General features: G+C 38.7%; 2 protein-coding genes across 5 annotated transcripts; one reads left to right on the top strand and one right to left on the bottom strand.

Annotated features, from left to right (window-relative positions):
• Positions 1 to 135: 135 nt before the first annotated feature.
• Positions 136 to 13,287, top strand: LOC103724322 (14-3-3-like protein D). 3 transcript variants are annotated; one of them, XM_089925482.1, is made up of 7 exons: positions 136 to 331; positions 432 to 738; positions 827 to 914; positions 5,198 to 5,307; positions 5,388 to 5,536; positions 12,635 to 12,684; positions 12,812 to 13,287. In XM_089925482.1, exons 1-7 carry the CDS (start codon positions 259 to 261, stop codon positions 12,812 to 12,814), a joined length of 780 nt encoding a protein of 259 aa, XP_089781608.1. In that variant the 5' UTR covers positions 136 to 258; the 3' UTR covers positions 12,815 to 13,287. The 3 variants fall into 3 exon arrangements, with proteins under 3 accessions (XP_089781608.1, XP_089781606.1, XP_089781604.1); XM_089925480.1 differs by having other exon boundaries at positions 12,632 to 12,684; XM_089925478.1 differs by lacking the exons at positions 12,635 to 12,684; positions 12,812 to 13,287 and adding an exon at positions 10,722 to 12,631.
• A 3,250-nt stretch (positions 13,288 to 16,537) lies between these two features.
• On the bottom strand, positions 16,538 to 20,322 carry LOC103724323 (uncharacterized). Of its 2 annotated transcripts, none has more exons than XR_015969564.2 (6): positions 19,533 to 20,322; positions 18,415 to 18,567; positions 18,046 to 18,330; positions 17,791 to 17,962; positions 17,041 to 17,176; positions 16,538 to 16,947 (listed from the first exon to the last, which is right to left on the bottom strand). XR_015969564.2 is itself a non-coding variant. In XM_088706183.2 (6 exons), exons 1-6 carry the CDS (start codon positions 20,244 to 20,246, stop codon positions 16,746 to 16,748), a joined length of 1,605 nt encoding a protein of 534 aa, XP_088562309.2. In that variant the 5' UTR covers positions 20,247 to 20,321; the 3' UTR covers positions 16,538 to 16,745. The 2 variants fall into 2 exon arrangements, 1 of the variants encoding a protein (XP_088562309.2); XM_088706183.2 differs by having other exon boundaries at positions 17,098 to 17,176; positions 19,533 to 20,321.
• Between the last annotated feature and the right edge of the window lie 3,706 nt (positions 20,323 to 24,028).

Raw genomic sequence — 24,028 nt, 5'->3', positions numbered from 1 at the left:
AAACGAAACGGAGGAGGAGGAAGGGGGGGTGTATGAGAAAATTTCAAGGGCAATATGGTAATTACACAAAAGGTTAGTTTGGGTATTTTGTTTTTGGTTTTTGGGGGGTGTCCTTAGCAATAGGGGGGGTGTATATAGAACCACCCTTTTCCCCTCTTCGTCCCCATTACCGTCAAGCTCGCGAGCCCGGAGCTCGGAGACGAAGAAGCGAGAGGAGAGCGAGAGAGAGATCAAGGTAGAGCTCGGATCCGATCGATAATGGCGTCTCAGAGAGAACGCGAGAACTTCGTTTACATCGCCAAGCTCGCCGAGCAAGCCGAGCGCTACGAAGGTAGGCTTTCCTCTCGCGATCTCGATTCTTAGGGTTTCCCCTCTTCGATCGGTGATAGGGTTAGGGTTTTAATCCGATCCGTGTTTGTTCCCCTCCACAGAGCTGGTGGAATCGATGAAGAAGGTCGCGAAGCTCGATGTGGAACTGACGGTGGAGGAGCGGAACCTGCTCTCCGTGGGCTACAAGAACGTGATCGGGGCGCGGAGGGCGTCGTGGAGGATTCTCTCCTCGATCGAGCAGAAGGAGGAGGCGAAGGGGAACGAGAACCATGTGAAGGGAATCAAGGAGTACCGGCAGAAAGTGGAGTCAGAGCTCTCGAATATTTGCAATGATGTCATGGCCTTGATCGATGAGCATCTCATCCCTTCGTCCTCCGCCGGGGAATCATCAGTTTTCTACTACAAGATGTGAGCCACATCTGATTTTTTGGGGCCAAGATTTCGTAGGTTGTTAGAGATTTTTGGGGTGTTGAGCAGTTTTACTATTTGATTACAGGAAGGGTGATTACTATCGCTACCTGGCGGAGTTCAAGACCGGAAATGACAGGAAAGAGGCGGCAGAGCAGTCCCTTAAGGCATATCAGGTATATATATTGATTTCCCATTCTCCTTTAATCACTGTTAGAACTTTTCTAATTTTTTAATTGTATTAGTTGTTCGCTTTTTTTCCCTGCTTGCACTCTTTGTTGAATAACTTTACCTTCTGGCCACAGCAAGCATTACACCAACACTTGCATTTGGTTCTCTGTTTTTTTTTCCTGTGGTCTGTGAACAAAATATTTTGTTTTTAAATTATGTAAGTGATAAATATTTGGCTTTTACATGAAGCATAAAATTGCATTTCCTGCATGTGGATTTCTTGTGTTTATTGTAGCTTTATCTGCTAATTGATTGATTAATGTCTTCAATTCGGTTGTTGAACTTTGCATTGGTCAACATATTTAGAAAGTGTTCCGATATGGTTACGTGCATTCACCCATAGTGCATGTTAATTCCCAAAATTTATTTCTAACTGGATATTATTGATTTTACTGTTTTTTAAGGCAATCAAAGAATCAAAACTTTTTAAGAATTGCATCTTTGATGACCACATATCCTAGGTTTATTGCCTTTTTATCCAGTATCATCGCTCCTTGATTTGGCTATTTTGAACATGAATGCTAAAACGTGTGCCAACACGGTTACAAGTGCAGGACAAGTGTTATACAACGTGATACAAGAACTAAGTTATTGATTGTTTTCCCACTTATAGGGATTCCATTAGATGCAAAATATGTAAAATTTGATGCTTTTCACATGCTTAAGTTTAATTATTTTATTTAAGATTTATAAATATCTATATCCCGCACTTTATATAACAAGAAAATATTGCAGTTCTTGGAAAGTTAAGATTGTCATCATCAAGCCAAAGTATGGAAACATCTTCCATAAATTCTGAAGACAATAATTTAATAAAAAATGCTCAAAAAATAGAATATCCGAAAAATCTGGATGACATACAACTGGACAATTCCAAAAGTAATGCCTAGTGAAATATATCACATAGGACTTCTTGATTTTAGTTCTAAAATGATCATAAAAATCATAGAGCAAACAATCCAAATAGATGGATCACCTCAAACTCTTAATTTATTGAGAGAAGAAGATATAAAAAGATATAAGAAAGAATATAAATTCCTACATATAGGAATGATACAGGTAGCATTTAAGCCCTTGACTTTATTATGAACAAATACTAGTCTCATGTCAATCATAAGAGATGGACGTTGCAATGATTTCAAGTCCTCCTTAGCAGCAGTAGTAGAAACTAGTCTCTGCCATGGACCAATATACTTTAACTGCATTCCAAACCTTAGTCTGTCATTAACAGACTAAAATATATATGAAGCATTAAATTTAAACATAATCACATGTGGATATAATTATATACCAGGATCGAAAGTTATAGCAGTAAGCTATAGAATACACTTCAGAGTACTAAATAACTTAGCACCTAAAAATAAAATAAACACCCAAAAGGGTCAAACAACCTTAGTTACACGAACCTAGCAACTTCTAATATTGCCACAAATAGACTAATTACTTGGAATGCAATTAGCTTCCCAGATATATGGTCTTTGGAGGAAATAATTCCCACTCAACCTATATTAAATAGAAATATAGATCAGATAATACAAATGACTGATGGGTCAGTAGAAATTATGTTTAATAATTCATCAAGAAAAGTAAGAATCCCTAAAATCGCTAGATCCCTATCAAGCAGAAACTTTGATAGGTACTACCAGGGCCTCAACTTCTCGGGAAAGAAGTGAAGAACTAAATGTGGTAGAAGGAATAAACATAAGTAAAACTAATATTCCTTATGGAATATACAAGGGTAAGGAATCTCCAACCCAATCAGATATGAGTTTTCAAATTAATTAATGTATTTTATAGAAGGAAGAAGAGCTCTTAATAAAGAGTTCCAGTCAGAAGGAAATAAAGGCTTCAGAAGTACTTTAAGCAATTCTCTCCATTAGAATTAAGATACTATAAAGAAAAATATTATGAAGAATTAAGAATCTAGAAAAGATGGCTCAGATGATATAAATGAAATGGTTAGAGCATTTCATCAAAAGATTGATATAGAATCTGATAACCAGAATAATGAAGAGTTATCAGAAGAGGAAATACCAAACTTAGATAAGTTTGAGGATCAATTAACAGAATTAAAAATTAATCTGATTAGGTACGAGCCTAAACCATTAGAAAAGTACTACTATAAAAGACCTTCACCATTAGACCTTCTACATGAGGAAAAAGAACCTTTCCAGAATTCTTACTTTCGAAAACATATCTTTGAATGGAACATAGATGCAATGAGTGATAAACAAATATTAGATACAATACATAGAATGTTAGTGTATTCTACTATATGTCATCAACATGGTAATACTGACCATGAAATTGCTAAATTCATCACAATAGGCTTTGTGGGACAACTAAGAGGTTGGGGGCAAGGATATGTTAATCAAAGCCGGAGAGATAAAATTTTAGGCCATATAAAGATAATAAAAATAGAGCCAGATAGGCCAACCAGTAGTAACACCCCAGGAACAAATACTGAACAAGATGCAGTATATACACTATGTGTTGCAATAATCCGAAATTTCATAGGAATAGAATTAAATCGAGCAGTATATACACTATGTGTTGCTCTTCTAATTACACTTCCTTCTATAAAATACATTAATTAATATGAAAATTCATATCTGATTGGGTAGGAGATTCCTTACCCTTGTATATTCCATATGGAATATTATTTTTACTTATATTTATTCCTTCTACCACATTTAGTTCTTCACTTCTTTTCCGAGAACTTGAAGCCCTGGTAGTAGGAAGGGTTTCATACCTATCAAAGTTTCTGCTTGATAGGGATCTAGTGATTTCAGGAATTCTTACTTTTCTAGATGAATTATTAAACATAATTTCTACTGACCCATCAGTCATTTGTATTATCTGATCTATATTTCTATTTAATAAGGTTGAGTGGGAATTATTTCTTCCAAAGACCATATATCTGGGAAGCTAATTTCATTCCAAGTAATTAGTCTATTTGTGGCAATATTAGAAGTTCCTAGGTTCGTGTAAACTAAGATTGTTTGACCCTTTTGGGTGTCTATTCTATTTTTAGGTGCTAAGCTATTTAGTACTTTGAAGTGTATTCTGTAGCTTACTGCTATAACTTCCGATCCTGGCATATAATTATATCCGGATATGATTATGTTTAATTGTAATACTTCATATATATTTTGGTCTGTTAATGACAGACTAAAGTTTGGAATGCAGTTAAAGTATACTGATCCATAGCAGAGACTGGTTTCTACTACTGCTGCTAAGGAGGACTTGAAATCATTGCAACTTCCATCTCTTATGATTGACATGAGACTAGTATTCGTCCCTAATAAAGTTAAGGGCTTAAATGCTACCTTTATTTTTTCTTATATCTTTTTATATCTTCGTCACTCAATAAATTAAGAGTTTGAGGTGATCCATCTATTTGGATTGTCTGCTCTATGGTTTTTATGACCATTTTAGAACTAAAATCAAGAAGTCCTATGTGATATATTTCACTAGGCATTACTTTTGGAATTGTCCAGTTATATATGTCATCCAGATTTTTTGGATATTCTATTACTTGAGCATTTTTTATTAAATTATTGTCTTGAAAATTTATGAAAGATGTTTCCATACTTTGGCTTGATGATGACTTTAAGTATATGATGTTATGATGTTATTGATCTTAGATATTTTATTGTATGATTATCCAACACAATCATTAGACTCTTGATATTTATCCTATCACAGGCGTTTCTCTGATCCTATCAATCTTGCCATATACCATGTTAATTTTGTTCCTTTGGTCAATAAGTCTCTAACCATTTCATTTATATCATCCAAGCCATCTTTTCCAGATTCTTCACTATCAGGGTTAGTCCTAGAATTTCTACTGACTACTCCGATGTGTATCCCTTTTTATTATTTTTCCAGAATTTTTATGAATTCTGGATTTGGTTTTTCTAATTTAAAGTCTTTTACCTCTGGTGGAGGCTGAATAATAGGAATCATTATCTCAAAAGAGCCAAATCACGAAATAATCTCATATGCTTCTTCTTTGTCTTCTTCTCCTCCTCTCTCTCTCTCTCTCTCACACACACACACACACACACACACACACACACACATCTTGTATTTCACAATTAAGACCTTATTTTGCTTCTCTACATTGTTTTTTGAATTGTCCGATATTCATAGTGAGTCTTGCTACTGCTCTGCTATGTCACCTGTTATGGTGACGTTTCTGAGCATATGCTCAATCTATTTGCAGATGGCTTCAAGTACTGCTGAGGCAGACCTGTCTCCTACTCACCCTATTCGATTGGGTTTGGCATTGAACTACTCAGTTTTCTATTATGAGATCATGAGCTCACCTGAGAGGTATGCATTTGCAATAGGAGTTCAGATGTCTTCTATAATATCTTATTATGGATATAATGTTAGACAAACAATGATTCCAGGGCTTGCCACCTGGCCAAACAAGCTTTTGATGAAGCTATTTCTGAGCTTGATACATTGAGTGAAGAATCTTACAAGGATAGCACTCTGATCATGCAACTTTTGAGGGATAATCTCACCTTATGGACCTCTGACATCCCTGAGGATGGAGGTAATAGATGATCTGCTCTGAGGGCGACCCATTCAAGCACAGCTTCTGTTACTCTATGAATTTTTTAGGAGTAACCTCTATAATCTCATTTTAGTTAGCTGCAGTATCTGGGTACTTCTAGCATCATGCTGATTTTTCTAGTTTATATCTTATTACTAACATTTGTTTATGCATTCACAGCTACAACCTTTCTTTTGTAGGTTGGGTACTAGATGATGATGCCCACTCAATTTGCAATTCTGGGTTCTTGTGATTATGTATTTCTTGCTTTGACATTAATTTCAGAAACTGCTTGACTGTCTTAAAATGTTATGTGCTTGTTACTCTTTTCTTCCCATTTGAGGTCCATACAAATGATGTAGCTGCAGCCAGCAAAAGAGTCAGTTCTATGATATTGGAGTCCTGTTTGGCTGAATGTGTGCTGAACAGGGCTCAGTATTTGGCAAGACCTCTTGGAGACAAAGAAAAAGGCTGAACGCACATTGGGCTCCTTACGAATCTTATAACGAAATATAAACAACAAGGATCATCCTATATTTCCAAATTCTTTTTTGTTTGTTTGGCCAACTTTGGGTCATGAAATAACAGTAGTTGTGTCGACAGCAGAATGGTTGGGGAAAAAATCCATTGGTTTTTTTTTTAAAGAAAAATTCCTCTAATTGAGCAATATATGTGTTATTCTTTAAAAGGGATTATGAGATTGAGTTGTCAAAATTGTCTTTTTCTGAAGTATAGAAATTGCCATTAAAAAGAGATGTCTTTATTTTGAATTTTATGAATAATTGCATGGACCTGTTTATTATGGACAAATTTTTGATAATGCTAATGGTTATGTTTTCTAACATTTACTTTCAAATTTTGGAGACGTATTTTGCAAGATTGAATAGAAGTATTTTACTAAGTTTCATCTTTCTTTCATTGATATATGCACTTTGAAAAAGATTGTTTGATATGATTTCAAAAGGGTTGAGCTTGCCATAGTTCTATTTTACTCAACATAAGTAGGAGCTGACAAATGAAATGGAGAAGACCTCTCTCTATGTAGTGCAATGTTCATCTGAAAGCACTGCTTTTTGAAATTTGTTCCCCCCCCCCCTCAATGAAAATTTTTTGAAGAAATGTTCTTGCAGAAACACTGTTCATCCATGAACACAATATAAGAAACATATCCATATTTGCCAATTTTAGTTGGCGTACTTAACGTTATAAGGGTATGGATGTAGATCTATAGAAGAGAATGAATCAATCTTTGCATAATTAACCTTTCATGGTTGTGTGACACTTTGGATGTGTGCATGGAGAACAAAGGACTTGTTTTGGTTGGATGAGAATTGGAAAAGTGAAATTGCCCACTTCGAACCTTCACTTTTGAAATCACCTCAATGAGTTTACAGGTATAATTTACGGAGCTGGAGAGAAGTCCTGAATTGGCTGAATTGCAATTTGGTGGTCATTTCAGGCAACCAAACATCCTGATGTTACCACTTTTGGGAGCAGTCCATGTCAGGGTGCCGATTTCTTGGTAACTGAACGTGAGCAAAGTCAAAATTTGCTAGTCACTCATGTTAGACTAAAACCTTTTAAGTCCACTTTAGTAGTGACACACTTAAATTGTGTAAAGAGTTAATGAAAGATATTATGATGAAAGCAATCTACAATAAAGGACTGAGTCCTTCCAAAATTTCATCCTGATGCTCAGTTTTTACTTGAACCTCTTAACAAGGTTTGTCAAATCGCCTAGATGGCCCTAAGCATTGACCCTTTTAAAGGCCTAGGTGAGATGCCTAGGTAATCACAAGGAATAAAATTGTATGTTTTCAATAAAAGCACATCAAAGAACACCTTCTATAGCTACTTAAGTTATGCAATAATGAAATATTTGATTTAATTATTTAAGAAATTTGCTAATAAGTGATCAGTATTTAAAACTTGTTAACAACATAGCACATTCATGTATCAATTAGTACACGAGGGAAAATGATATAAATGGACTTCTCTCATGAAGTAAATATGTACTTTCTACTTAGAGACAAACTAAGTTGGAAATTTTAATTCCTTTAATAAATTAATCTGCAAGGTGTTGAATCAAGACAAAGGCTTCCCTTAGGTGGTCAAGTAGCCACCTGGGTGCCAACCTATCCCTCTTAGTTGGCTGCCTTGCTTGAAGGTTTGGAAAATGCAATGGCCTGGGTGGTTGGGTTTTTGAATACCTAGGTGGCTGCTTATGGCAACCTTGCCTCTTAAGGATGTGGTCTTGAACTCTTGGACAAATATGATTATTTCCAAACAAGCCATACTCGTACTTGATAAGTCTTTTCTCAGATATTTGGCATAGATTTGTGCATCCAGTTCTGCCTAGGAGGCACAAATGCTTCAAATCACATGCCATCTTTGCATTAGATATGTACCTGATATCGATAATGGTCAGATACTTCTAGATACATGTCCAATAGTTATGTTAATTATCCTATTTTTCAAAATCAGAAAAGCACTGCAGATCATTCTCGGATACGCTCAAGATAATTTTGGGACATACCGAGAATGAGGGAGGGTTTTTTCTCAATTATAATGCATTGCTTTGTGCATCCAGTTCCACCTAGGAAGCATAAATACTTTAATCACATTGTCATTTCCATATTAGATATATAGGATATCGATAATTGTCAGATATTTCTAGGTTATATGTTTGAAACTTATATTAAGGATCCTATTCTTCAAAATTAGAAAAGGACTGCAGGTGCTGTTCGTACACTCAAGATGAGATGACTTTAAGAATGGTAGAATTCTGGTCACCGACCAATCATGTTTTGGAGACCTTGTAAGACAATGTCTTCGAATTATTAGGTACCCAAATTTGTCTTTATTTTACTTGTGGAGTTTTTAGTCCTTGTTATATAGTGGTATCCAGACATGCTTCCTAAAACCCCAAATATTTTGTTGTTTAAAATTTTCGTTAACATCTTTTATACACTTTCTATAAATTCCATAATCTGCCAAGACAAACAACCTGTTCCACATGAATGTCTTCCATGATCTGTATCGTATGAAATATCTATGTTTACTGTGGTCTGCAACCATTCTTTGAGAAGGTTCTAATGTTGAGCATTATTTTTCATTGGAAAATTTTGAAACCATTCAAGAGAAAGCTCCAATTAGGAGCCAACAAATTACTCAAGCTATGGCCATCTTCTAATTAGCTTTATAGAGCACAATGATGTTTTTTCCTGTCATGTCCCGACAATTGTGGACTCTAACTAATTTTTCTGTTTTCATATTTGATAAGTTCTATAGGTTTACTAAAATTGCACTTGCATCTTCATTGCTTGGACCAATGTTGTTAAGACCGATATTGTATAGGTTAACTGTAGAAGGGGGTTAATCGGGTTAGATTGCAAATCATGATATTCTCTTCGATTTCTTTTAAGCACAAAAGATGGTGTTGAAACAACATACAAGTTAAAAAGCATAATGAACTTGCGATTTAACAAATAATGAATAAAAAACCATCATATGGGGACACAAAATGTTCACTTTAAAAAGCCATAAGTTAATAAATATCATGTTCAGGAAATAAAGAAATTATATTTATAATTTTATTTAACCATATAAGCCACTGTAATACTAAATTCGAACTATTTAAACCCCACAAAAAATGTTTATGGGCACGAGCGTATTGAACTCAATTCTCCATTGAAGAGATTTTAGAAAGAACCATTTTTTTTAATGGTAGTAGACATAACTCTAGGCCTAGCTCCAAAACAACTAAATCAATTTATTAAAAGTTGGTAGTTATAAAGGAAATTGTTGATTTGATGTCTTGGAAATTTATCAATGATGATATGGTCAGTCTAAAAGTCAGAAATCAATTGATGTTAAACATTGATATTTCAACTTTAATTTGTAAAATTATGACCTCAATAGGGATCTTACAATCCAAAAGATCCATGCAGTTCATGATCCGGATCCTCTGATCCAAATCTGGATCTTATGATCCATGCTGATACCGAACTAGGGATCCAATGCAAATTGCGAAGGGTCATTTTAATTTCGACTGTACTAGCTAGATTGTGGATAAAATTGTTTGAACCATCGATAGTAATACCCTGACAATAATGCATTTGGACCAAGTAGCAACCAAAGTCTTCTACATAGGGTATTGCATTTGCTTTGGATTCTTGCTCGAATTTACTGGAAGTGTTTTCAAAATATCTGCTTCCTTGCGCCTGCTCTTTATTCTGCCAATTAAGGATCGACATTACGTTTCGTTACTATCTGGTGTGGAACAGGAGGTGTGTTGAGAGTACAATTTGTGTAATTGTTTTGTTGCCTTCTAAGATAAAGTTGTCAAGAGACTCAAGATGCCTCCTTTTCTCCCTACTTTTATGAAGATAACTGGGATGCTACTTCCATGCGGCTTTTCACATGTGGTTCCATATTAGTTTTTCTCCCATTCTTGCGGCACTGGAACATAAAGTTTTCTTGTGATACTATTAGCAGTCTAATATTTAAAGTATTAGGATTCCGAAGCATAATATGTTCTTGTGATACTGTTGTCCTACCATGTGAATGAAGTTGACCATATATTCTCCCCCTTCTCGAGTCCCTTGAAAGTACCAAGTTTTTTTTTTTGCTGGACAAAAGGGGAAGGGGGGAGGAAGGGACAAGCCCACCCCCGCGTAGCAGCTCCCACTGGGCCCTCACCCCGCCTGGAGAATATTCGATACGGGCAGAAATGACCGTGTGTTGGCACCCCGGCCGGATTTACTCATACCCTCTCCATCCGTGGGCTTGGCTCGGTTACCCCTCTGGGCTCCGGCACGAAAATCATACGTCACATCTGGCACCACCGAGGCTACCAGCAGAGCGATACACCCTTCCAAATCCCGTGTTCGAGCAGGAAGCATCCGGTCGCTATAATTTAATCGACGCCCATGCGTTTCGAACTCGGAACCACTTGGTTAGAAGTAAGGCTACGTTCCCACTGGGCTACCACCTCAGTGGTAAAGTACCAAGTTTTTTATCAACAAAAAAAATTTAAATGAGTATCCTCTGTCATCTTGGCTATTGTGCACATTCATCTCTTACCTACCTGAATGAGTTTAACAATTTCTTTGGTTTATTCTTTCTTGTCTCTACCAGCCTTATGTTACCCAGCTATTAAACATTTTTGATGTGCCATCGCCAGAATTCCCATTTCCCATGTGTTGGTGGAATGTGGATGGTGACAGACCTGGTAATGTGTCATTTTCCTTCCGTCTAGTGTCATATATCTAGACATTATATCCTTATATCTACTTAAACCATCTTTATCTCTGTTGGAAACTTCTTGAAAAATTTTAGTTCTTGTATCCTACTATTTGACCGACTAAAATCTTTTCCAATCATCAAGTAGCTTACAGAATACTGGCTTGAAATTGTAGGGGAGTAGGTAGTGCATGTAATTCTTTTGAGTTTCAGACAATTTAATGTGGTTTAATTCTCCTTTCTCTTTGTTCTTGATGTCTAGTACTTTTTAGGCCATTTGTTTCTTTCTTTTTTTTTCTTTTGTTTTATGGTTTGAAACTTACCATGATTCATGTTTTTTAGGTTCACTTCATAGGTCAAGTATTCATGTATTATGAGTTCTAGCTATATGTCGCACTAAAATTGTTTTTATCAGACTTCTTTCATTTTGCTTTATTTCCAAGCATAAAAGTGTAAATTAGCAATTTAGCACATGAAATGCATTCCTTGAATATCTGGCTTCAATACAACGATTAAGTATTGTCTACTATGCTTGCACCAGTTTGTATACCTAGTTCATAACCTGTGCTAGGAATTTTGTTGAATATGCATTATTGGTCTCATATTAGAAACACATATGCTATGCATCTATAAACCACATGCATTGATAAGGAAACTACATGCTTTGAAAAGAAATATTTTGAGTATGAAATCTAAGTAAAAACTGTAGCGATGCATATGTGTTTTTTGTGGATCATAGGATATTGTTTGATATGGAGAAGATTGGATAGGACTAGGTTGGTACTTAACTGAAGTTGTCAAAGGCAGAGGGGCAACAAGGTCTCTTGTAGCTTAGGTGCAAGGTGCAGAGCAAGGAGTGGGCTTGTGCAATGCATATTTTAGGGGAAAGATTATATACACATTCTTGTAATTGTATTACATATAAACTAATGTTTGAAGTCTTGATATTGACATGGTACAACACCGTGCAGACAGTGTGTTTGTTGGTGCTCGGCTCAACCAAATTAAGATGTAATATCATGAGTCAATCAGTAATGGTAATGTGGGGTGTACTGTCACTAGTATGTTACTGGTACAGTTAAAGATGATAATATAAATGGATTGTTATGTAAGCAAAACTTAAAAGGGAAGGGAAAAAAAAAAATGAAAAAGAGTTATCATGCTATCCCAATTGTTTCCTCAAAAACAAAAAAAAAGAAAGCATTAATTGATTGGCTAGGTTTTCGTTTTTGCTAAGACTTGGTTGGGGAGGTACTGATGACTTAAAAATAAAAACAGTATAAGGGCATTTTGGTCAGAACATTTTATATACATAATCATTCTCAGGACTCCCATTCTGTAGGCTCGTAGTTCTTTTTTCTTGTTGTGGAAAGATGGTAGCACATCAAATTCATTAAGATGAGATGCAGCTAGCATGGACTTAACATCTTTGTGGGCTTCTTCTTAAACACTCTTCAATCTACTTATGTTTCCAGTTTGATCAACTTCCCTAGTTAGTTATAAGGCCTTCACATTAGCTATAATATTCCTTAACTTTTCCCTTTGACCTTGCTCTTTCATGATTTTACCTTGTTTTATTTAACAGTATTCTTGCATGTTCTTGCTGTATCCTAGACATGATGTTAGTCAAATGTTCCTCGTTATCTTCTGTGTTCTTCAGCAATCATTGCTAAATTGAGGTTAGGTAAACTGTAGAAAATTTGAGATTATCTCCTCTAACCTTGTGTGTATCTCTCATCACTTTCTAGCTCAACCTTTTGAACTGATACCTAAAGAAACTATTTAAAATTTTTGATGTTTTCAACTCTTGGAAGATGCATTTGTAATGATATTCTCTAAATTTGGCTGCAGCAGAAGATGCTACAAAGGAAGGTGCTGGAATTAATGCAGTTGGAGATGCTGAGGTTGGCTTCTATAGCCAAGGAAATCTTTTAGGGTTATAAAGATTAGATGATCTGGTTACTCTTTTGCTGAAGTAGAGATTGTTCCATAAGCTGATTTAAAATCACTGTGTTCTTTTTTTTTTCTCAGTAAAGCAGACCCATTGTGAGTTCTGACCTGGAAGGATGAGGATTCTGAGGCCATCCACGATGGTTTTGATCTTTTAGCTTAATTTTCAGGTATCTCCTTATATTCTTGTGCTTGTTTTAAGGGATTTTAACTGACAGTGGGACATATTTACAACTTGGGGTCGGAAGATCATGTTGCTTCTACTTGTCATCACATCCTTCTCATGCTTCATAATTTACAATGTTGGTGACATGGTGTTTGTGCTTTCAAGATTCGTTACATCAAATGTTAGAGCAATGGACCACTCTCTTCAGCCTAGTTTTTTCAGGATGAGCATTGTCAGGTTAATTTTTTGCCCTAAATTGAAACTACTGAACTTATTCTGGTAAGTAAGAGTGGAGACTAAGTATTGAATGGGTGTAAGATAAAATGATGGATGTGATGACCTTGGTGATCACTTACATAGCTGCTCAATGATTTAATATTTTGTGAGATAATGAGATTTTCTTTGTTTCTCATTTCCTGATTTTTTTTTTTTATTATTTTTAAATTTTAAACATCTTCCTGAAAGTTTCATGAATGGCGTTGTGCTGGATAATGATGGCAGAGTGATCCTCCGAAACAATATTTTATTTCGTTCATGGTCTATTTTATTTTATTTTTATTAAGAACTGGGACTGATGGAAATCCAGCAAAAAATGAGGTTATTAAGGGTATGTTTGGGACGTTCTCGCCAGATCCAGTATGATCTGCAGGGAAGAGAGCGTTGTGGTGGTGGGGAGTTGTAGAAAAAGGATCTCGGGAGATTTTTTTTTTTTTTTTTTAAACACCTCTGGATCGGGCCATGACACTAAGTGATCTCCCTCACCCTTTCATGCACTCCGTGACTCCAACCCCTATCCATTCATCTGAATTTGGCTTGTCAAACATGCCCTAAATTTAAACACAGAAGACTACGGCCATGTGCTTCCCAACCTATGGACCTGCCCATGGAAAGATATTACCAAATCTAGCAGATGTAATTTTTATTGTAGCGTCATCTCCTGGTGCGCTGGGGTTTATTTGCAGAGTAGCAAGAGAACTTTTCTAGGGCCGGTAGGTATTACTAAGGATCTGTTTGAGTATTCCTGTATGCATATCTTTTAGGAACAAGGCTTGTTGGCCCGTCGAACCTGTAGTCTTCTAAGTTCAAATTGTAGTCTAAATTTTAGGTTGTAGGCCTATCGTTCTGCAGGAAAATTGATCCATGAAGTGTCCCACAATAAGCCATGCTGCTCAGGTGTTGGATTACCATGGCCCATATCAAACTCTAGTCTAAATTTTAGCCTGTAGGCCTATCGGTCTGCGGAACAAGAAAATTGATCCATGGAAGTCTTCTTTCCTACAATAATTGGTGTTGCTAAGGTGTAGGATTAGCATGGGCCATATCCAAATAAGCTAGTAGGAAATCGAATCCAATTCTACTGGATTTCCCAGATAGCCCCTAAATGCAGTAGATGTACTTATCTTGCATTTTGTTAATATTTTTTTTTTTTGGCAAGAAGACAACTCTGTGACATGCCGTGCTATATGCATGACGGTGGCATCCACAGCCACCTAGTTCATGAGATCTGCAGGCTAATGAACAGCCCAGGGACAAGGTTGTGTATGGTTAATAACAAAATTGGTTAGCCTATCAGCACACTGATTGGCTTCACAATATCCATGTAAAATATCAACGGTAAAGGTGTGCTCAAACTATATATATATATATATATATATATATAAGATTTAGCCAGACCCAGTTGCTGACTTAGCTCCAATATCCTTGCTCGTTTCGAATAATGAAGGCCGATCCAGCCCACCCATCCTAGTTATCTTGTGATAGCAGCAGCATCTTGGTGATACTAAAGATTTAATTTTGATGATGCAAAATATTTGAGTAAAAAGTTTACTAATCAGTTGCCTTGAGTATACATGAATGTTTGCAAAAAGTCAAGAAGAAAGCTTTTAGTAACTCTCAAATGAAGATTAATTATTCAAAGCTCACGCAAAGAACTTGACTCCAAAAGGGCCTTGAAGTAACCCTGGAATGCTAACATACAAATACAGAAAATTTTGACCTGGGCTATCTCAAGAGTTGACCCTTAGTTTGCAACGAGTCGACCATGGCACATCGATACAGATTGATACGCTTTCACGAGTCGACTCTTGCAGATCACGAGTCGACATCATAATAGTCTTAGAGACAAGATAGAGAGCTATAAATTTTACCATATTGGCAAGTTGACATATGAAGAACATGAGCTGACTCCAGTCAAACAAGAGTCGACCCCAGAAGTAAATTAGTTGACCCCTGAATAGTTACAGACAAAAGATAAAGAGCTGCAAATTTTACCATATTGGCGAGTCAACATAGTCAGTCAAGAGTTGACTATAGAAGCAAGCGAGTTAACCCCTAAATAGCCACAGAGAAAAGACAGAGAACAGTAAAATTCAGTCTATTGGAGAGTCGACCCATGAAGGTAACGAGTCGGCCTCTATTAATGGACGAGTCAACTCCTAAACCAAAAGAGTTGACTTCACAATGGTCGCAGGAGAAAGACAGAGCATAATAAAAACAACAGCTAATCTGAGTCAACCGTTGAAAATTATGAGTCAATTCTTGAAGATTATGGGTCGACCCCTGAAAACGTTGAGTCGACTCTCTACACCCGACAACAATAACATCTAGTTTTTATGTAAATCAGAATAGCTGTCTTTATCTTACAATAGCTCTTTGAATCTGTTTAAATACTAAGAGAGTCTTCCAACCACTCCTAAATGTTATAAATACATAATAACACTAAAAGAAAGCAAAGTAGAAGAAAAATAGAATAAATTGAATAGCCAAAGAAAAGAAAAGATCCTCAAAAAGAAAAATATTCAAGTATATTCATTAAGAGCCGAAAAATCACATTTTCTACAACTAAGAGAGTGGATGAAATACATTCAAGTTTAATCAAGGCCAACCAATAGATTCAAAGCTCTATTTATTAATTGTATTTCTCTTTAAAGAGCTATATTTTTATTGTGTTACATATTATTCTCTATACACTAGTGTGTCAAGTTTTAGAGACTAAAACTTAAGAAAAAGGTCTATCCAAATCTTGAATTAAATTGTATTGAGCCTGGAGATAGGCTCGATTGTGGTTTTGGTTGATTGCTAGTAAAAATCAACTGGGTTGATTGTAAACCCGACTAAAACAATCGGACTGCAATCTTGAAAAGATTATACTAGAAATTTTCAAAAAAGATGTCTTGAAAAATGGATGTAGGTGCAGGATTGACATCATACTACTATAAATTTTGTTGTATTTATAATGCATGTATTATTTACATTGATATCTTACATATTTACTTTTATTAATTACTCGTTTCAACTTGTATGCACTCATCAAGTTTTATTCTACTATATTTTACTTAAAATTTTTGAAAAACTCAATTTATCCTCTTGTTGGGCTGCATAGCTGGATAACACATCTCCTATTGCATTGGGATTTATCTGTAGGGTAGAAAGAGAACTCTTCCATGGCTGATATTTTATAAATCCCGATCACCAAATTATGCGGTGCTTAGAATTTTTAACATCAACTATAATAATTTATGTTTCTTAAACTCTCTAACTAGAGAACAAAGGGAGCAATTTTTTAGGAAGCATGGACGATCAGTTATCAAACTCATGCGGGTCTGTTCCTACATCTAGAATAATACAGCTCGAAATTTGAATTGCGAGAGATAAAAAGCCATGTACGTGGATATAGCCCGATGTAGCAGTACAAAGAGATTCTCTTTTGAACCCAAACTATACGAAAGTAAGAGCGTGCAACACAAACAACTATTAAAAAATATAAAAAAAATTACACCCCCCAAGAGCCAGAGACAGTCATGAAGCTTCCACTGATGGAGGTTTTCCATAAGCATTAAGCAATGCTCTTCACAAAACGCTGTTTGGAGTCGCCTCTCTTTTAATTTGGGCTCCAAGTGAAAGAAGTTTCGGCTCAAAATTCTCATAACCTCTGTCAATATGAGCAACACCGCCAACCTCCGTAACCCCTTCTGCTGCCATTCCTGCTAAGACCAGGGCAGCTCCACCTCTCAAATCAGCCGCAGCAATGGGACAACCATAGAGGGCAAAGCTAGAAAGGAAGATTTAAATAAGTATTCCGATTGATGTTTTTGTCAGGAAAAAGATTGGTCATACGGCTAGAAATTAACCTCTAAAATGGTACCTGCATACATTCTCATACTTCTTATAGGCACGATCAAGGAAATAATATAACAATTACCTCCTTGGTTTTCTTCCTTCAACTAGTGCTGTGCTTCCATGAAGTTTAATTCTGGCACCGAGTTTCTGCAGCTCTTCCACTATCACAAGCAGAAAGACAGTGGATGATGCTGGTCAGATAATAAGAAACGTACTACTGTATATTCTTAGCATGTCAAATTTATTGGAGATAGATTTTGAACTCATTAGAAGTAGCCTTACAGAGACCCAACAAGGAAGTGCGCTGAAGAGGCAACATCAAGAATAGCAGTCATAAACAAACACAATCTCAAAATGGAATCTCATTTTCTAAACTAAAGTATGATAAAACAACTCGACTGAAACACATGCAGCTTTTTCACTAAGTGAAGATTTGATGTCATGAACTTGCAAGCCTATACCGATCAAAGCACATCATTGCAAACTTGAAAAGACCAGTGAATGGAAGGTTTTGTATTTTTATTACACGACACTGAGAGGAAAGGTCTCATGTTATCCCTTTGACTTCACCGAGTATTCCTTTGACTTCAACAGAGTTAGATTTAACAACAAATTGGATAAGGTCAAGAACTGCGCCAAAGGAAAAAAGAAATCTGATCTATAAATCATGTAATAAGGCAAATATGAACATCATACTCATATGTTAGTCAAGCCAAATGAAACAAGAAGGATGCCAAATGAAAAAAAATGATTCAATAGTCATATTACAGCATACCGTGATGCATACGGTTTTCGAAGACGGATTCTTCAACAATGCTTGACCCATTGCAAGTGGTAAGCAAGGCCATGAACTGAGGCTGAAGGTCAGTAGGAAATCCAGGATATGGTGATGTCTTCAGATAAAAACCTTGAAGATCTCCTCCAGTTGTTGCAGGCACTGCTGAAATCTGCTAAAGTGGTTAAAATTCTTAAGCCTTTGAGGTTCTACAGAGAACAAGATATAGAAGATGAAGATAAAAGCTACTCATACCTCTAGAATACCAGGCCCTCTCTGTGTGATTCTGCAACCAGCTGCGGAAAGCTTGTCTATCATGCTACTTAAGTGATATGGGATGACAGGTGACAGTGAAATGCATGAACGAGTAATGGCTGCAGCGACCATGAATGTACCGGCTTCAATGCGATCAGGTGCTATGGTGAATTCAGCACCATGCAGCTGCTTTCTACCAGTAACAACAAGTGTGCCTGTGCCAGCCCCTTCAATACACGCCCCACAGGCAACTAGAAATTGAGCAAGATCGGCCACTTCTGGCTCCTGCAACGCAATCAACATAATCCTGAAATTTCTATAAGACAAAGAAACGAGAGAAGATCTAATTTTGGTTCCTTAATATCTTACCCGAGCTACATTTGAAAGTACAGACACCCCCTCTGCCATAGATGCCGCCATCATGAGGGTTTCAGTTGCTCCAACACTGGGATAATCAAGATGGAACCGACCTCCAATGAGGCCTCTGCCATTTGCTGCATGTACTCGGACTTTCCCATGCCTGTGAAAAAAGTATGCACGGATTTATGTCAGTGCTTGCTCCCAGCATTCAGCAGCTTATAAGTGGTCTCACAAAGTCAAATTATGGGATTATCACAAGCATTGTTAAGTAAAGAAGGAAGATGTAGAGGCCATGGTCATCGTTAATTTTAAGTGGCTCAGAAATCATTAGCTGAAAACAATTGATTTCTGAACTCATAAGTCGCACGCAAATACCTCAATCAAAAAGGTCTAATCTTTATCTAATTATATACACTTTGATCTGCTTAAAGGTGCCGCTCGGGCAAATACATTCAGAACTAAGTGGTGCAGAATACGTAAGTATCCAGCAAGGTCAAAGTATATTTGTCGAAAAGAGCATCATTTACTTATAAAAAAGATCTGAATAATACATTGAGTATCTAATAGCAGACTATCTGGTTCTAAATCTTTATTGATAAAACTAAGAGATAATTGATAAATTATTCCAGTCTAACAATCCATGTGTGTGTTTTCAACTGGAAACTTGCTGATGACCAAATATTCTTTCTATATTTTCCCACGTCTCATACCGATGCTAAAATTTCTGCACTTACTAAATGACAGACCAGATTAAAAACAAATGAAAGATATATACAATGAATGCCTTGGATCATAATCCCTTTGGATCCAAACTTTATTTCGACTGGAAGGCTTGTTTCTTCTCATCACCAGTAACCAAATTCTGGTTCTCATGATCCAACCCTGCTTCCTGCTTGTGTTTCAGAATGGTACAATTGTTCGTAGCTCAGTTCCGCTTTTATTTAATTTAAACATCATAAAGGAATTTTCTCCAATGTTGTGATTGTTCTCCCTATGAATCTATCATCAGTCACAAAATTCAAGAACTTGCATCAAAACATTCAACCAACAGTATAAGCTATAAAAATCATAACTTTAATGCTATTTCTTCTCAAACAGGTCAACGGAGTTTAGTATTAGACTCAACTCAATTCAACAACAGCCCCAAGAGCCGAGAACCCCCGGACGTAGAGATCAATGGGCCGCGCCCCAATCTTGCACCCTCCGGGCAGCGCGACCTCGGCCTCCCCGAACCTTGCCACCAGCGGGCCCAGCACGAAGAACCCCGCCCGGATCCTCCCCACATCGTCGGGCGACGGCTCGACGGAGCTGACCCCGCTAGCGTCCACCACCACCTCCCCACCGCCCGCCTCCTCCACCCGCGCCCCCACCGAACGAAGCACCGCGGCCATGGTCCGGGTGTCGGATAGGTTCGGCACGCCGCGGATCACCGCAGGCCCGGCGGCACAGCAGAGGGACCCGGCGAGAACGGCCAGGGCGGCGTTCTTGGAGCCGCTGATGTCCACGTGGCCGGAGAGCTGGCGGCCGCCGGAGACGACGAGCTTGTGGTCGATTGCCAAGGATGGGGTCTCGAGGTGGGCGGGCGCGGCGGCGGCGGCGGAAGGGGTCAATGGCGGGGGTTTTCGGGGGAGGGAGAGGGGGAAGGGGGTCGAGGGGGCGGCAGCAAGGGCCATGGGGGTGGGAATGGAGGGAAGGTTAGGTTTCGGATTGGAATGGGGATCCCGAAATGGGATCGAAGGGGACGCCATTGGATTTGGAGGACTTAGGAATAGCGTTTTTCTCTCTTTCCTCGTTTCTTTTTCGGCACAACTCTCTGTCCTTGTTTCGCTTCGGATGCTCATTTCGGCGTGGATAAGGCGATGAAGGCTTGAAGCTCTGCTCTCAGTCTGGTGATCCCATATGCTCTCGTTCTCGTTCTCGTTCGCATTCGAGTCGAGCGAATAAATATGGACACATGGCAGTTGATTAGGAGAATTTGAGATTCGATTTTAGAATACAACGGCGACAGGAACAGCCAGCTTCAAATAAATGACTCCAGGGTGGTGTTTTGCGGGAAAACTTTCGGCTTCTTTATTTATATTTTTGGGAGAGTGGGTCCCGCAGATCTAGTGACGTAGCAACGCCTCAGTGGAGAATGGAGCTGTTTGGTGTCAAGCATGAACAGCTGATTGTACCTGTACGACACACCTTTAACTTGCTCGACTGTCGAAGGAAACTTAAAAAGTAAATGTAACAAGTTAGATGAAGAGATTTAAACATTACACGTGTTTCATTTGGTTGTAGCCCGTCGACATGATCTGATTTGGGATAGCAAATTTATTTTAAGCTAAATGACCTAATTAATCGAACAATAGTTTGGATTACGTGGACATCTGGAGCCATTTTAGACAAGTCGTTTTAGACATTTGATTGTCGGAAGCGACCTGAAATGAGTTAAGAGAGAGTCCTTACCTTGGTCAATGTATAAACAATGTTGAATCCAGGGCTTTCCTTTATCATTGAGTCCAATGTTTCATACAAGGTGCATATAAATGATTTTTTAGTTATTACATAGAAACTCAAAACTAGATTTGATTATGATTCATAAGTATAAAATATTTACGATTAAATTTTATGTTTCGTATTTAATACAGTGTCCAAAAAGTAGTTTTATGGTCATTATATGAAAGTATGAAATTTGAACTTTTATAAATAATTGAACTACAAATGGATCTGACATTAAGCTTTATTTCATATATCCCGCGGAGCAAATGCAAAATAGTCTTCTAAGCACTCCATCGAAACACAAAATTTAGATCTAATTATAGTTAACGAATTATAAGAAGACTAGGCTCTAAATTTTATATCCTCTATCTCATACAGCAAGTCCATGGTCACTCTATAGAAACTTAAATTTCAATCACAATATAATCAATCAACTATTGAGGGTTCCATCGTTAAATTAAATTTGTCATATTTATATAATGGCCACATGATGGTTCTATAGTTAGCATACAAAAATATGATACTTGGCCCTTATTACAATTAATTATTTACCACCAAAAGGGATATATTTCTTAATTGTTTTCTCATGTTTTATATAATGATGAGAAAATGATTGTTTGGTTATTATACAGAAGTATGAACTTTTAATTTTATCCTAATCAATTATCTATAGAGTGACTTGTTCTCAAATATTGTTTTCCATGTTATATATATTGAACATCGAATGTTTCTATGGTCATTGATGGGGGGCAAAATGGATTGTCTTGCTCAGGACAAGGGATCATCTCATTCCAGCCGGGCAGACCTCAGCACCGACCAGGCCAGACCTCAGTCCTGCTAAGGACTAGCCCGATCTCGGACTTCGCCAAAGGCTCAGTCGACCTCGGCTGAATCTTTTCGTTGCTACAACCTGCAGCAACATCTTTTGATGCTTATAATGACGTCGCAGGCCCGTACCCTACTATGTCGACTGCGAGCCAAAGAGCTCCTTCGACCGCAGGATTATACGACGATGCGCCCCGACCAAGCTCGGGGCATCTTTATATTCGCTGACACGCCTCGATCTAAGTTCGGGGTGCTCTTGATATTCGACGACGCGCCCTGGCCAAGTTCGGGGTGCCCTATCCAACAACGTGCCCCGACCCTCGAGCTCGGGACACCCTACCGAGCAAACTTTGGAATCGGAGAGGCTGAGTTGACCTCAGCACTTGCTAAGCCAACCTCGCCGAATACATGATGTGACCTCTCATCAAGCTCGACCTCGCCTACGACTGCATCCACATACGTGCCCATGACCACTCATCGAGCTAGACCTTGGGATCGGCCTCCGTCCCGACCTCGAAAGTGGCCTCTGTCCCGGCCTCGGCAAGCTCTTTGTCGACTCTGCAAAGTTATCTGGCAGCATGGAGGCTAAGTCAATACCTAAACTGTGCAGTTCGGACCTTGCTAGCTAAGCATAAAGCTTCAAGTGAAATGAGTTCAAACACTATGTCAGATTTCAAGACGCAAAGTAGTGAAGAAAATGCACTTTATTCATATTGAAAGGCCAAGGGCCGAGTACAAAAATAGCCGACCTTGAGGTCGGGCTACATACAAAAGGCCTAAGTGGCCGATCTAGCAAAAGCAAGAGAAAAAAGAAAACAAGTAGAAAAGAATTGTTAGCTTAAACAGCTTCTGATCCGACCACAGTGGCGGCCTCTGCAGCATCCCAGACCGTTGCATCGGCGACGAGCTCGCGCACCTCGACGAGCTCGTTCGCTCCAGGCATCATCCACCCTAGCATCGGCGGGCCAAGACAAAATGCATCTTGTAGCGGAAGCCCTTAGTGATGCCGGTGATGAGATTCTGCGACTTCTTCTCAGACCGAGCTCCATTCAACGCAACCACCTCGTTGTGTCGAGCCATCAAGGTCTTATTGCTGAAGATCATCCCTACAACTTCTCATAATGAAGATGGTAGCCAGGAAAGAGGACGAAAGCAAAAGATATCGAGTGAGCGCTTTAAGATCCTCCCAAAATCTTATATAGCCTGCCTCAACGGCTCAAATCGGGTTAACCAAACGCCCAAGTAGTTGGATCTCAGAAATGAATGGGAAGATAGAAAAATTAGAAGAAGAAAGGATTTTTTGGTTAGACCACATGGCAGATCCAGAATCTCCCTCGGCGGATCTTCCTGGATCATAGCATTGAAGACGGAAACGGTCATGAGAGCCGCTTCGGAGAACGGGACATTAATGACTAATTCCTTGCGTTCCACCCAGCGATGCCTTGAGAAGGAGCATGCATGCAACACTTCAAAGAGCTCCTGCGGCCGCTCCCGCTTCAATTGACGTGGCAACCTGATCCACTCAAACTCTGCTTGCAAGACTCGGCCTGAAGCAACCAGCCCTCAATTATGTGAAGTATACCCAGCTCAGTGTGCACGTCCTCATAAGCACTTGGTTATGACAAGACGACCAACTTTCGAGCTACTTCCTTCGCCCGAGTCGAAGAGCGACTCGACCTCGGAAGTCGAGGGACAAATGATAGGGGGCAAAATGGATCGTCCTGCTCACAACATGAGACCACCCAATTTCAGCCAAAAAAACATCAATACTGAGTAGGCCAGACCTCGGTCCCGCTGAGCACCAGTCCAACCCCGAACCCTACAAAAGGCCGAACAGATCTCGGCCGGACCTCTACACTCGGAGCGCTCTGCAGGATCGACCAAGAGCCGAAGAGGCCTCGTCGACCGTAGGTATCCATAATGACGCCCCGGCTCGAGCTCGAGGCCCCCTACCGAGCTGACTTCAGAGCCGAGGACGTTAGGCCGACCTCAGTGTCCGCCAAGCCGACTTCACCAAATATATGTCGCGGCCCCCTAAGTCGGCTCGACCTCAGTGCTCATCAAGCTAACTTCACCAAGTAAAAGTTGCGGCCTCTAAGCGAGCCCAATCTCGCCCACGGCCACATTCACGTGCGCACCTACGCGCGCCTCTATGTCCACATACATGGTCGTACATTACAACCTTACCGCGCCATGCTTTGCTTGCTAGCCACTCCACGACATATCAACCAGGAATTATACCCCGCCACCTCTGTCGACGCTATACATTTCACAAGGACGGCCTACACCATATGCCTCAAGCAAGCCTTGACTG

Source organism: Phoenix dactylifera, chromosome 1 (genome assembly GCF_051530095.1).
Source record: "Phoenix dactylifera cultivar Ajwa chromosome 1, Ajwa_hap1_PhDact_Kaust_v1.1, whole genome shotgun sequence".
Lineage (NCBI taxonomy): Eukaryota > Viridiplantae > Streptophyta > Magnoliopsida > Arecales > Arecaceae > Phoenix > Phoenix dactylifera.
This window is presented reverse-complemented; position numbering and strand designations above follow the sequence as displayed.

Coding starts and splice junctions, on each gene's coding strand:
- LOC103724323 (XM_088706183.2), bottom strand. CDS start 20,246: ATGAGCATCCGAAGCGAAACAAGGACAGAGAGTTGTGCCGAAAAAGAA. Junction 17,963..18,045: donor GAGGGCCTGGTATTCTAGAG/GTATGAGTAGCT, acceptor CCACTTTAGCAG/ATTTCAGCAGTGCCTGCAAC. Junction 16,948..17,097: donor GAAGGAAGAAAACCAAGGAG/GTAATTGTTATA, acceptor CTTCCTTTCTAG/CTTTGCCCTCTATGGTTGTC.
- LOC103724322 (XM_089925478.1), top strand. CDS start 259: ATGGCGTCTCAGAGAGAACGCGAGAACTTCGTTTACATCGCCAAGCTC. Junction 915..5,197: donor AGTCCCTTAAGGCATATCAG/GTATATATATTG, acceptor ATCTATTTGCAG/ATGGCTTCAAGTACTGCTGA. Junction 5,537..10,721: donor TGACATCCCTGAGGATGGAG/GTAATAGATGAT, acceptor TGCCATCGCCAG/AATTCCCATTTCCCATGTGT.